Consider the following 13615-nt stretch of genomic DNA (forward strand, 5'->3'; position numbering starts at 1 on the left):
TAGAGGTATTTTTGCTATAGGGCCTGCGCTCACTAGAGAGAGAGAAACAGAAAGTGAGAATTCACCGCAATCCCTTCTCCTCCATTCTCCTCAGGATCTTGGGCACGCACGCACACGCGCCCACTTGAGTTTAAGCCACCGGATCCAGGACTGGAACCACAGTTGACTAGTGGGAGCCCAGCGACATAGCCATTACGCCAACTGCTGGTCCCTGGGCTGGGATTTTAATCTAAACAGTTTGGCTGAAGTTTGCTCTAAGTCTAGCTCCAAAACCTCGTTGGTCATCACCATCATGTGGGTACAGGTCTTTAGATTGTGATTCTGCAGCTCAGGAGTGAGACCAGGGCATCCGTGTATTTAAATCAAGACGCCAACGCGGATCGCACTTCTGAAGGTAACCGCCAGCCAAAGCCTTAGGGCCCAGATTCGCCGTCTTGTCCCGCCCCCGTGCGGCGCAAAGGTCCCTGGGAGTTGTAGTCGCCCAGGGTAGTTCATCTGCACTTCCCGGAAGTGACGCCAGGGCCCCGCCTTTTCTCTCCCGGCGTTTCCGTTTCCGCTGCCGCTGCTTCGCGGTGTGACTCTAGCTCAGCTGGTTGGTATTTCTTGGGCCTGGTGTTTTAAGCGCAGAGACCCCTGCCCCAATCAGGGAACTGACGGGGACAGCGAAGGGTTGGGAGGTGGTGGCCCGGCCCTTTCTCGTGGCCCGTGACGCTCCGGCTGTCTCGCAGGTCAGGCCGCGCCGGCGTCGAATCCCCGCGCCGTCGCCATGTCGCGGTTTTTCACCACCGGTTCGGACAGCGAGTCTGAGTCGTCCCTGTCCGGGGAGGAGCTTGTCACCAAACCTGTTGGGGGTAACTACGGCAAACAGTGAGTCGGATCGGCTGCGCGTGGTGCCCCTGGGCGAGTGCGGGGTTCTGCCGGCTGTGGGACGCCGCGTAGGCGGGAGGGTAGAGGCGGCGGCCAAGTGGGCTGGAAGGATGGTGAGAGTTCACTGGACTGGAGAGGGCCGAAGGGACAGCCTTCACGCTTAGGGTGGTGTGGTATGTGGGAGTCACGGAGACCCAGTTCCCACTGGCCGGGTCGTTGCATCAGCCTCCGAACTGGCCTCGGTGCCCCTCCCTCTCTCCTGCTCTACATTGGGTTGGTCTTACTATAATGAACTCTAAAAACCGTGCAGCGACCTTTCTCCCTCACAGAGGGAGACCCCTCATGCTTGGTTGGTGTCTGGGAGACCCCCCCTACCCCCATCCCCATGTGGTTCTGAAGTCAGTCACCTGACTTCTGCAGGCAGATTATTGAACATCTGTTAGATGCTTCTTGTTTACCCCCATTTGAATATCTTTCTTCCAGCTCTGCGAATTAAGATGTTTTACCCTTTGAAACAATAAACTATTTCTCAAACTTGGTTCATATGCTACCTTTGTTATTTTTGCCATAGGGTTGTATTATTATTCAATATGTGTGTACATACGCCAATGTAATGTGATTTCTGATTACTGCTATAAGTAGAAATGTCAGTGTTACTAGCCATAAAGTAGGAAATAATTTGAAAAATTAATAAAATGGTGAGAAAAGAATGGAGATACTGTTGCCAGCTGAATGCTGTGATTTGTGGCCTGGCCTCTCATTTTTTAAAGAAAAATAGAAGTGTTAAAGCCATTGAGACCCCTAACTTGCTGTCGGTCTCTTATGTTATGAGAAATGTTGATTTTCGGATCTAGTTCAGACATTGCCCCCTTGAAAACTTTTTTCATTAATTTTAGAAGTATTTTCTCTCCTTTTTAGTATTGCTGAGGTGACTTGTGTCTAAGCACATTTGTTTATTTTTGAGGGAGTAGAGACTGTCAGCTTTGTGTGTGTTTTAGCATTTGACCAAAGGCATTACTTGGAGTAGACTTAAAAGACTGAGTTGTATGGGGCCAGCGGATGGCATAGAGATTACATTGCTGGACTCCCACATGACAAACCACAATTAGAGTCCCAGACCCACTGGCTGAAACCCATACTGGGTGTGTGTCCATGCCGAAGATCCTGGGAGAATGGAGGAGGAGGTGATTTCTCATTTTCCCTCTCTCTGTCTCTGGCATTAAGGCAAAAAATCTTTAAAAAAGAAAGAAAGAATGAGTTTTGTATGCTGAGACTCTGGAGAGAAGTCAGAAACTGGGTGGGTGCGGTATGAATAGCCCAGGTTACTCAGTTCTTCCTAGTCCATCTGAAAAGAGAAATAGGGAAGATTGGAACTAGGAAAGGAGGTTAACGGTCTGTGTTCTTTGCAAACAGGCCACTGTTGTTGAGCGAGGATGAGGAAGATACCAAGAGAGTTGTCCGAAGTGCCAAGGACAAGAGGTGAGGCCTTCAGGAGGCTGATACTGGGGCGTCTCTGGGAGCAGTGGTGAGTGTTTTCCATGGTGGATGAGTCCAATGCGGTATTGGATTCCCAACCCAGGTTCGAGGAGCTGACCAACCTTATCCGGACCATCCGAAATGCCATGAAGATTCGAGATGTCACCAAGTGCCTGGAAGAGTTTGAGCTGTTGGGAAAAGCTTATGGGAAGGCCAAGAGCATTGTGGACAAGGAAGGTGTCCCCAGGTTCTACATCCGCATCCTGGCTGACCTGGAGGACTATCTTAATGAGGTATGATGCCTGTGGGTGAGAGGGGATCTAGGAGAGAGTGTTGACTGAGACCTGTTTTAGGGGTCACGTCTTGTGGGTTCCTTGCCTTATTATAGCCAGTGTTCCCCAGAACAGGAGAAATGGCAAGGAGAGGAAACTCTTTTAGCCAAAAACTTGTATTTATTACCACCTCTTATTCATGGTTTTGTACTTTTAATGCAACAAGGAAAGAATCTTTAAAAAATACATTAATAGGGACCAGCAGGGGCTGGGAGGTCACATGCTGGTTAAAAGCACTGGATTCCCAAATGGCTGACCACCGTTTGAGCCCCAGGCCTGGCGGCTTGCTTTCTCACTTTCTCTTTCTTTCTCTGTCTCTATCTCTCTCTCTGGTCAAATTAAAAAGTAACAAATGGAATTAATTAAATAAATAAATATTTTTAAAAATTGACATTTAAAAAGAAAATAAATAGGGACCTGCAGGGGCTAGCAGGTGGCATGGTGGTTAAAGCACTGGACACTCCCACATGGCCATCCATCGTTCAAGTCCCATACCTGGTGGCTTTCTCTCTTTCTCTCTCTCATCAAATTAAAAATAAATGAATGTGTAAATAAAGTTAAATAAATAATTTTTAAAAATAGGGACCAGCAGATGATATAATCGTTACGTTGCTGGACTCCCACATAGTCAACCACAGTTTTAGTCCTAGATCTGGCTGCTTAAAACTCATGTCGAACGCTTGTGCTTGTGTGCCCAGAATCCTGAGAGGAGAATGGAGGAGAAGGGATTGTAGCATAGCCCTCCCCCTCAGGGGGTGATTTCTTGCTTCTGTCTCTTCGGTGAGCATACAAGCCCTACAGCAAAAATCTTAAAAATAATGTATATATACACACACACATTAATAGGGGCTACCAGATGGTATAGCAGTTATGTTGCTGAACTCCCACGTGGTCAACCGTGGTTTGAGTCCTGGATCCAGTGGCTTGAAAATCACACTGGGCCTGTGTGCATGCATGCCTAAGATTCTGAGAGGAGAATAGGAAGGGATTGCAGCCTGGGCATCCCCTGGGGGGATGATTGCTCACTTTCCCTCTCACTATCTCTCTTTCCAGCGAGTGCATGTGCCATACGGCAAAGATCTCTTAAAAAAATAAATACATTAACAGATGTAGTTAACAAGTAGTTCAGGTTGTAAGACCTGTAAAAAGGGTGGTGAGGCTGAAGTTTAGGATATAGTACTTAGTCTCAAGTCACTGTTTTCCTTTTGTTCCCTCTTCTCTCCTTTAGCTTTGGGAAGATAAGGAAGGGAAGAAGAAGATGAACAAGAACAATGCCAAGGCTCTGAGCACGCTACGCCAGAAGATCCGAAAATACAACCGAGATTTTGAGTCCCACATCACAAACTATAAGCAGGTGGGGATGCTAGAGGCAAACTTCCTGAGTTGTGGGGATAACTGACCCTGTGATGGAGACTCAAACACATTTGCAAATGGGAGGCGTGGCTGGAGAAGGATCTGTGACAAAACAGCCTGGGGAGGGGAGGATGGCTTGGGGTTGTGGTTGCCAGGGTCCTTAGTTATCCCCATTTACCTCTGTCCAGAACCCCGAGCAGTCTGCAGATGAAGATGCTGAGAAGAATGAGGAAGATTCCGAAGGTGAGAGAAAAGACCCTTGTTATAAACAGGAAGTCCGAAGTTGGGGGTTCCCTTGGGCTGGTTTCTTGGTTGCTCTTCAGTCTTGCTTTTCAACATTCTAGCTTTTTTCTTCCCCCTTCCTCCTCTCCACCAGGCTCTTCAGATGAGGATGAGGATGAAGATGGAGTCAGTGCTGCAACTTTCTTGAAGAAGAAATCAGAAGCTCCTTCTGGGGAAAGTCGCAAGTTCCTCAAAAAGATGGAGGTGAGAACCAGGGTTAGACTGAGGGGTCATTCGCCTGTGAGAAAGCATCCCTGAGAAGAAACTCAGAACCCTAGGGTTAGGATTTAGTGGAGTCTGGTTTGAGAACAGGCTTTGTCCTGGGTTAGAGTGCAGAGGGAACTGGAATCTGAAGAACTAGAGGCTGGGCCAGCTCTGGCCCTGGAGAGCTGTGTGTCCCGGGGTCAGTTACAATGTCTCTTTGGGTCTTGGTAGTCTATTCTAGCTCTTTATAGCTTGATTTCATGAATAATCACTTTTCATTTTACCTCCAAAAATCCCTGAAACTTGTGTCATCAGGGAGCAGAGGTCAGTGCTGCAACTTTCTTGAAGAAGAAATCAGAAACTCCTTCTGGGGAAAGTCGCAAGTTCCTCAAAAAGATGGAGGATGAAGATGAGGACTCAGAAGATTCCGAAGATGATGAAGACTGGGACACAGGGTCCACATCTTCTGATTCAGACTCAGAGGAAGAAGAAGGGAAGCAAACTGCACTGGCTTCGAGATTCCTTAAAAAGTAAGAAAAGTAGGACTACATTGGGGAGGGTCAAAAGCCTTTAATCATGCCTCTTCCATAGAATCCTTTTGGATTGTAGAGGCCATCTCGTATTTTACTGAGCATCACAGAGTCACAGTTAAACGTACATAGGAACTTGGATCCCACAAAACCAATGGATGAAGTTCCTGCCACAGTGACTTTTAAAAACACACTGGTGCCTGTGTGTGGGTGTCCCAAATCCTGATGGGATGGAGAAATGGAGGGAAAATTATTGCAGTTAGCTGTGAAATATTCAATCAGCTATTTAACCTTTGTAACCTTCAGTTTTCTCGTTGTAAAATGGTGCAGGGACCCAGCGACCCAGGATTGCTGCAAGAATGTAAGGAGGTGATGTAGGGAAGTGGCTCAGGACTGGCGTGTGACAAGCCCTCGTGGTAGCTGCTACCATTGTCATCCTCTTTTCTTTTTTGAAGAGGTTTTATGCTATAGGGCACGTGTGTTTGCAGGAAAGACAGAGAGAGACAGAGAGACAGAAAGCGAGAAATCACCCCCCAGAGGGGATGGGCACGCACGCCCACGCGCCCGGCATGAGTTTAAGCCACTGGGTCTGGGACTCGAACTGCAGTCGACTACGTGGGAGTCCAGTGACAGCCATTATGCTAACTGCTGGTCCCCCATTGTCATCCGTGAGAACATCTTAGTATGTAGTATATAGACTGGGCAAGCTTTTGTGAACTCTGGGACAGAGAGGGGGATCCTGATCTGAACTCTGGTTCCGGTGTTAGGTCTTTTCATACGTATGGAACTTTGGGTAAGTTCCTTAACCTTCTTGAGTTTCAGTTTCCACCTTTGAAATAAAGGTGCCTATGTACCCCATAGGAGTAATATTTCAGGCTCACTGAAAACATTGTTTTTTCCTTTCCTTTTTCTTTTTTTTCCTTTTGAAAAAGTTTCAGGATCTCTAGTGAGACTGTGTGTCCAAGTTAGGATCCTAAGCAATGATACAATCTAGGGGTGTGGTCCTTTTCAGAATAGTTACAGGCCTGGCTTCTCTTGGCGTCTCTTAATTAATCGTTAGTCTTAACTATGCAGTAAATAAAGGTGTACCTGGTCATTTAGAAATGTAACTCATATCTGTTGGAGAGATAACTGAGCATGTAAGCATTCACTTTCTGATAATCTCTAACAAGGTGTATATATACTAGGGTATAATCTGTGGAAGATCAAGATGTTCTTAGATCTTTCAGTTAGAATTTCATAGAATAAGAATTTCCTGTGCTTTTGAATTGTGGTTCACGGTAACCTTTGAGCTAGGAGTAAAACTTCAGGCCATGGAAGATTCAGTTCTTTCGAAGCTTTTTTTTTTTTTTTTTTTAAATTTGCTCCTGGCGCACACACTCTTCATTATCTTGGGGTTTTGGACGGGAATGCATCACATGTGTCCAGTGTGTGTTTTCAAGTTGCTGGATCCAGGACTTGAACTGTGTAGTCACCACATATGATCAATCCAGTCACCCTAACTTACTGGCTAGCCCTAAAGCATTGATTTTATTTTATTTTTATTTTGCCATAGGGTACATGTGCTTACCAGAGAAAGAAAGGGGGAAAGTTAGAAATCACCCTCCAGAGGGGATGGCTGTACCACAGTTCTTTCCCCTCTGTTTTCTCCTCCTGGGATTTTGGACACACATGCATACGAGTCTGCTGTGTTTCTCAAGCTGCTAGGTCTAGGACTTAAACCACAAAATTGGATGTGTGAGATCTAGCACCTTAACTGCCATGTCATCTGCTGGCCCCCTGAAGCATTGATTTAAAAATAGCATTAGCTCGGGGCCGGCTGGTGGCATGGGGGTTAAGGGCACTAGACTTCCACATGGCCGACCACGGCTCGAGTCCTGGATCTGGCAGCTTGCTCTCTCACTTTCCCTCTCTCTGTTGCTCTGCCCCTCTCCGATCAAATTAAAAATAAATAAGTGAAGTTAAATAAAATAATTATTTTTTAAAAATAGCATTAGCTCCTTTGATCTTCCCAGACCTTTGGGGATAATGTGGACCAAGAGGTTTTAGTTTAATGAACATACTTGGCATATGTGCAAAGGATTTTACCTGTATGATGTTTCATCAGGGAGTTGCACTGTAGTAAGGGGGAAAATCCATAAGTTTTTATGGACAGTTATAGCTTCAGTCTTTTGGCAGAATAAAAATTTACTACAATTGACAAATTCATAAACTGTTGGAAAATATGGTCAGATGTTTAGTTAAAAAGGAATGTGAGCCAGCTCTATGGTGCAGCGGCCATGTGTTGCTCAGGAGAAGCCAAATCCTACAGGGCAACTATGGTTTGAATCCTGTCTGGTCAGCCTGAATCACACCAGGCACTTGCATACATGCCTGAGGTCTAGTGGAGGAAGGGCATCGCGAGATCGCAGCACGACCAGACCTTGTGGAGGACGTTTCTCTCTTATGCACTCACGTGCTCTGTTGTGACTAAAAACAGAAAGGAAAAAAAAAGGGGGAAGAGAAATGACCTGTATTTGTGAATGTCCTAATGGTAGTTTATAGCAGTTACCAATAAGGATCAAAAACTTAGTCTTTCTAGAAAGATTTCTTTCGGTCAGTATATTCGAAATATTGGGTTGTTGGGAAAGTCATGACACATTTAATTAGAATTTAATTAATTGCTGTAAAAAGAGAGGAGAGAAGGGGTTTAGAAAAGGACAGCCTAGAAAAAGTGAAAAAAAAAATTGTCCTTTTTGTTGGGGGGATTAATTAGTTGGTGACCGGTAGAGAAGTCAGTGTGAGGGCTAGCAGGTGTAGTTAAGCGCTCTGGACTCCCACATGGCTGGCCACGGTTCAGTTCCCATACCTAGCAGCTCGCTTTCTCACTTTCTCTCTGGTCAAATAAATAAAGTTAAATAAAAAACATAATTTTAAAAAAATGTCACTGTGGACAAAGCAACTACTATAAGAGAAAATTGTTCATGGATTCTTTAGAAGACTTTAAGGATAAGCATGGAATAACCTACAGGTGATTTCTGTGTCTGCCGTGGTCTGGTTAGCACCTCTACCTTATTAGACCTGGCCACGCCATTCCATCTTTTAGTGTCTTCAGGAGTGTATCAGAGTGTCTTATATACAAATGGTAAGCAGTCCAGCAAATTCAGATATTTTGTGGCTCTCACTTTGGTTATGGTTGCTGTTAACTCTGCTTTCTGCTTCATTTTTGGAGAGTGTAAGTTGAACTCAGCACAGGGTAGAAGAAAAGAGGAAGTTCTTGGGAGGAAGAAGCCTTAGAGGTGGATAAACAGCTGATCTTACAGCTTCTCCCATGTCTCCTCGCAGGGCCCCTACCACAGAGGAGGACAAGAAAGCAGCTGAGAAGAAACGAGAGGACAAAGCCAAGAAGAAGCATGATAGGAAATCTAAGCGCCTGGATGAGGAAGAGGAGGACAATGAAGGCGGAGAGTGGGAAAAAGTCCGTTGGGGAGTGCCCCTTGTTAAGGTGAGGACTTCAGAGTTAAACTGGGGAGCAGTTGGGGAAGACATTCAGGTGCCCTGGTCAGAATAGAAAAAAAGGAAACTTAAAGCAAGAACAGAGTTCTGTTGGCATGCATATGACAGGATGTGTGTTGGCCTAGGAGAAGCCAAAAATGTTTGCCAAGGGGACTGAGATCACACATGCTGTTGTCATCAAGAAACTGAATGAGATCCTGCAGGCGCGAGGCAAGAAGGGAACTGATCGGTATGTCTCATGGGCTTGGGCTGTGGAATTGCAGGGTGACTGCTCTTGTTTCCTGTGTCCATGGTGGGAGTTGGTGGGGAGATGGTTCTGTTTTGGGAGGATCTGTGTGTGGCTATAGTGGAGGAACAGCTATATATTTGGGACACGCCTGTCCATTTTCTGCTTTTTACTCTTCCTATGACCTTAAACCAATTATTTGACCTTTTCTCATCTGTAAAATGGGAACGATGCTCTATTGGATGTGAATGCGTTTTATACTAGGCCAGGATCATTAGTATTATCATGATTTTGAAATTTATAAAGGAGAAGCAAGTTACGGGTGGTCAGGATAGTGGTGCCAGGAACGGCCACCTTGCTTGTCCGAAGAGGGCTTCTGTATGGCAGAAGACTTACTGATTGTCTCCAAAGCCTCACCCAGTTCTATCTCCTGCAGTGCCGCCCAGATTGAGCTGCTGCAACTGCTGATTCAGATCGCTTCTGAAAACAACCTAGGAGAGGGGGTCATCGTCAAGATCAAGTTCAACATTATTGCTTCTCTCTATGACTACAACCCCAACTTGGCCACGTATATGAAGGTGAGGACAAGCACGCTCAGGTGCTTTAAACCCAGGAGATATGGAAACCATCCTTTGAGTAGAAGACCCAACCAGTTCCTTGGTGAAGGGCTCTTAGGAGGCATCTCCTTATTCTACCTCACACCTGACTCTGCCCTTTGATCTCTTGGCAGCCGGAAATGTGGCAGAAGTGCCTGGACTGCATCAATGAGCTGATGGATATCCTGTTTGCAAACCCCAACATCTTTGTTGGAGAGAACATCCTGGAGGAGAGTGAGAACCTGCAAAATGTTGACCAGGTAAAGGGAAGAAGTGGCATGATAAATGGAGCATATGTTGTGTGTTTTTGGGAGGCTGAAAGGTTGAGGTTTGGACTGAGAGCTGGGCTAGCTTGATAACTTCTCCTCTGCTTCTTCCTCAGCCACTGCGTGTCCGTGGCTGTATCCTAACTCTGGTGGAACGAATGGATGAAGAATTTACAAAAATTATGCAGAATACTGATCCTCACTCCCAAGGTGAGCCTGAGCGAGCGTGGGCATTGGTGAGATGAAGAGTGCAGGGAATAACATTTTTGTAAAGATGATACTAAATCATAGTGTTCGGAAAGCCAGGCCCCCCCTACCCCAGCATTCACACTTGAGATGCTGGGCCCTGCTCCCATGGTTTCTGAGTGAATAGCTCCAGGTGGAACCTGAGAATTTTCCTTTCTAATGTGCCCCCAGGTGTTGTTCCTGGGCTGGTATCCCTCCTTTGAGAAGTAAAGCATCTATTCACTTGTTTCACTTGGATCAGAGACGTTGGGATGGGAAGGCACAGGACAGTTGACTCAGTGAAAGTGAAAGTATGCCCCTCTAGTCAAGAGTGTAGTGATGTACAAGATAGTCGAAAATCTTCATATTGGTGAAGCTTACCCGTGGTACTGAAAAATGGCAGTTTAACACAGTAATAGCAAGATAGTAAACAGGGCCCTATGATAGAAAGTGACTGGAGGGGGGGCCAGCAGATGGCAGGTGGTTAAGGCATTGGGCTCCCACATGACCAACTGTGATTTGAGCCTCAGACCCAGAGGCTTGAAAAATCATGCTGGGCGAGTGTATGTGTATACCCAAAATCCGGAGAGGAGATTGGAAGGGAAGGGACGGTAGTGTGGCTATCCCCCCAGGCAGTGTGATTTCTCACTTTTCTTCTCTGGCTCATGCATGCATGCTATGGCAAAAACCTAAATTTAAAGAAAGAAAGTGACTAGAGAAGGCTGACTGCTTTAAATGTGGTTGAAGAAAGCATCTGTAGGTAGGGAATACTGGAGATGAGAGTTGTTGAGGAAGAGGAGTTAAGTCAGGGAAGAATGAGAAGAGAGTCCTGACAAAAGGAATACAGGGTGACTTTGGGATGTGCCAGGAATAAAACGACAGCTGGTGTGCTTGAGCACAGTAATGCAAGCCGAGAACTGTGGGACATAAGGCAGAGTCAGCCCTTACAGGCCCTTGTTTGCCAAAGTGGATACTTGGGGTTGGTCTCTAGACCAGCAATGGGAAGCTTGTAGTCCTGGGAGAGGATGGTGTCTCCAGGGTGCAGCAAGTAGACTTTTCTGATGGGTACAGAACACAGGTAACTGGATTGATTGGCCACAGAGGATTGGGAGAGCCTGGATGCCCAGTGAGACAAGGGTGGGTCCTCTCTCTGCCAGAGTACGTGGAGCACCTTAAGGATGAGGCCCAGGTGTGTGCAATCATTGAGCGTGTGCAGCGCTACCTTGAGGAAAAGGGCACAACGGAGGAGATCTGCCGAGTCTACTTGAGACGCATCCTCCACACCTATTACAAGTTTGATTACAAGGCCCATCAGCGGCAGCTTACCCCTCCTGAGGGCTCCTCAAAGGTGAGTGACTGCTCCTCGGCAGTCATGTCAGAGGGGAGAGGGACATGTCAGTCTGCTATTTGTCCACAGGACTTGATGGCAAATTTATTCCCTAGGGACTTCCTGAGGTGGTGCAGGGAGGAAAACGAGGGATTAGAATGAGTCTGGATAGAGTCAGCTTTGGTTACCAGAGCTGAGCCATTCAAAGCCATTGGCTTTGCCTAATCTCCAGTAACATGTTTCTTCTCTTCCCCGCCCAAGTCTGAGCAAGACCAGGCCGAAAATGAGGGTGAGGACTCAGCGGTGCTGATGGAGAGACTGTGCAAGTACATCTACGCCAAGGACCGCACAGACCGAATCCGCACCTGTGCCATCCTCTGCCACATTTACCATCATGCCCTGCACTCCCGCTGGTACCAGGCCCGCGACCTCATGCTTATGAGCCACCTACAAGACAATATTCAACATGCGGACCCTCCGGTGCAGGTAGGGTGAGGCAGTGTTCTGCCCTGTTGGTGAAGGAGAATATGGATCCCCTGCCCCATTTGAGCAAACCAGAGCAACCAGAATAGCCACCTGCTTCGCTAGTATAGACAGAAGGAGACACTTGGTCTTTCCCACATGCCAGCATCTGACCGAACCCCATTCTCTATCCCAGAGAAGTTTAATTCTGTGTTAACATTGATACACCTGGCACAGTTCTTCTACAGGATCGTTTTCCTTTTTTCTAGAATAGTCTTCTTCCTCTAGATACCTGCATGACTTATTCCCTCTTCTAATTTAGGTCTTTATTGAAACCTTCCCTTCAAAATGGGCCGCCTCTATATAGCACTTGGAGCTGCCACCACCACACAGACTTCCTTCCTAACACTCTCTCGTTTTGTTTCCCCTTGGCATGAATCACCAGTATTGTGGTTATTTTGTCATCCAAACCCCCTGCTCCAGAACATAAGCTTCACGGAGGGCAGGGACTTGTCTGTATTCTGTCCTCAGTAGTAGCTTAGCGCTGAACACGTATTAGGTGCTCAAAGTGTGTGTGTCAAATAAATGGATGACTTGCCTGGTGATGGCTGCCTCTGAGTACATTGTCCTTTGCCCCCAGATCCTGACCTGTGCCATCCTCTGCCACATTTACCATCATGCCCTGCACTCCCGCTGGTACCAGGCCCGCGACCTCATGCTTATGAGCCACCTACAAGACAATATTCAACATGCGGATTCTCCGGTGCAGATCCTGTACAACCGTACCATGGTGCAGCTGGGCATCTGTGCCTTCCGCCAAGGCCTGACCAAGGATGCACACAATGCCCTGTTGGATATCCAGTCCAGTGGCCGAGCCAAAGAACTTCTGGGCCAGGGTCTGCTGCTGCGCAGCCTGCAGGAGCGCAACCAGGAGCAGGAAAAGGTGGAGCGGCGCCGGCAGGTACCCTTCCACCTGCACATCAACCTGGAGCTGCTGGAGTGTGTCTATTTGGTGTCTGCCATGCTCCTGGAGATCCCCTACATGGCTGCCCATGAGAGTGATGCCCGCCGACGCATGATCAGCAAGCAGTTCCATCACCAGTTGCGGGTGGGCGAGCGACAGCCCTTGTTGGGTGAGTATGGGACTTTATGGTACATATAGTGATTATGATTAAAGATTTGAAGTTAAGGGGACTAACACTAACCATCTAACTTTATTTGTTTATTTTAATTTGACCACAGAAGGACAGAGCAAGAGAGAAAGAGAGAGAGGAGAAAAGTGAGAAATCAAGCCACCAGGTCCGGACCTTGAACTGCAACCCGCCACGTGGGAATCCAGCACCCTTAATCACCACACCACCTGCCAGCCCCTGCTTTTGAAATATTTTATAAATAATAATTCATTTATGGGACCAGCAGGTAGCACAGTAGTTAAAGTGCTGGACTCCCACATGGCCGACAAGTCCTGGACACAGCAGCTTAAAAGTCACATAGGGTGTGTGTGCTTGCATGCCCAAAATCCTGAGAGGAGAGTGGAGGAGAAGGGATTGCAGTGTTGGGGGTGATTTCTCATGTTCCCTCACCACTCTCTTTTTCTCTCTCCCTCATGAGCACACGTGCCCCATAGCCAAAATAAAAATCTCAAAAAAAAAAAAAAAAAAAATCTGCATCTATAAAGCCGGCAGGTGGTGTGGTGGTTGAGGACGCTGGACTCCCACATGGCTGAGTATGGTTTGATCCTGGACCTGGCAGCTTGTTTTCTCACTTTCCTTCTCCCTCTCGCTCTTTTCCTCTCTGATCAAATTAAAAATAAATAGATAAATAAATTTTTAAAAATTCTTAAAAAAAAAAAATCTACATCTGTAACAACCCTGATATGCAGACCAGCAGATGACGTAATGGTTATATTGCTGGACTCCAGTGTAGTCAACCACAGTTCAAGTCCTGGGCCCAGCAGCTTAAAACCCACACTGG

The 13615-nt window shown here is 46.7% G+C and overlaps 1 protein-coding gene across 2 annotated transcripts in view; it reads left to right on the forward strand.

Annotated features, from left to right (window-relative positions):
• The first annotated feature begins 494 nt into the window (after positions 1 to 494).
• LOC102494745 (eukaryotic translation initiation factor 3 subunit C) overlaps positions 495 to 13615 on the forward strand; it is a 16862-nt gene continuing 3741 nt past the window's right edge. Inside the window, exons 1-16 of one of the 2 annotated variants that reach the window (XM_006148231.3) lie at positions 495 to 592; positions 729 to 867; positions 2281 to 2346; positions 2447 to 2636; positions 3904 to 4029; positions 4217 to 4271; positions 4405 to 4514; positions 4917 to 5044; positions 8369 to 8528; positions 8665 to 8768; positions 9202 to 9343; positions 9496 to 9621; positions 9744 to 9837; positions 11010 to 11200; positions 11441 to 11665; positions 12411 to 12774. In XM_006148231.3, coding sequence (XP_006148293.1) covers positions 767 to 867; positions 2281 to 2346; positions 2447 to 2636; positions 3904 to 4029; positions 4217 to 4271; positions 4405 to 4514; positions 4917 to 5044; positions 8369 to 8528; positions 8665 to 8768; positions 9202 to 9343; positions 9496 to 9621; positions 9744 to 9837; positions 11010 to 11200; positions 11441 to 11665; positions 12411 to 12774 — 2182 coding nt within the window. In that variant the 5' untranslated portion in view covers positions 495 to 592; positions 729 to 766. The remainder of the gene's footprint in view (positions 593 to 728; positions 868 to 2280; positions 2347 to 2446; positions 2637 to 3903; positions 4030 to 4216; positions 4272 to 4404; positions 4515 to 4916; positions 5045 to 8368; positions 8529 to 8664; positions 8769 to 9201; positions 9344 to 9495; positions 9622 to 9743; positions 9838 to 11009; positions 11201 to 11440; positions 11666 to 12410; positions 12775 to 13615) is intronic. The other variant, XM_027771746.1, reaches the window with a different exon arrangement.

This window comes from Tupaia chinensis, unplaced genomic scaffold (genome assembly GCF_000334495.1).
Source record: "Tupaia chinensis unplaced genomic scaffold, TupChi_1.0 Scaffold000231_1, whole genome shotgun sequence".
Taxonomy (NCBI): domain Eukaryota; kingdom Metazoa; phylum Chordata; class Mammalia; order Scandentia; family Tupaiidae; genus Tupaia; species Tupaia belangeri.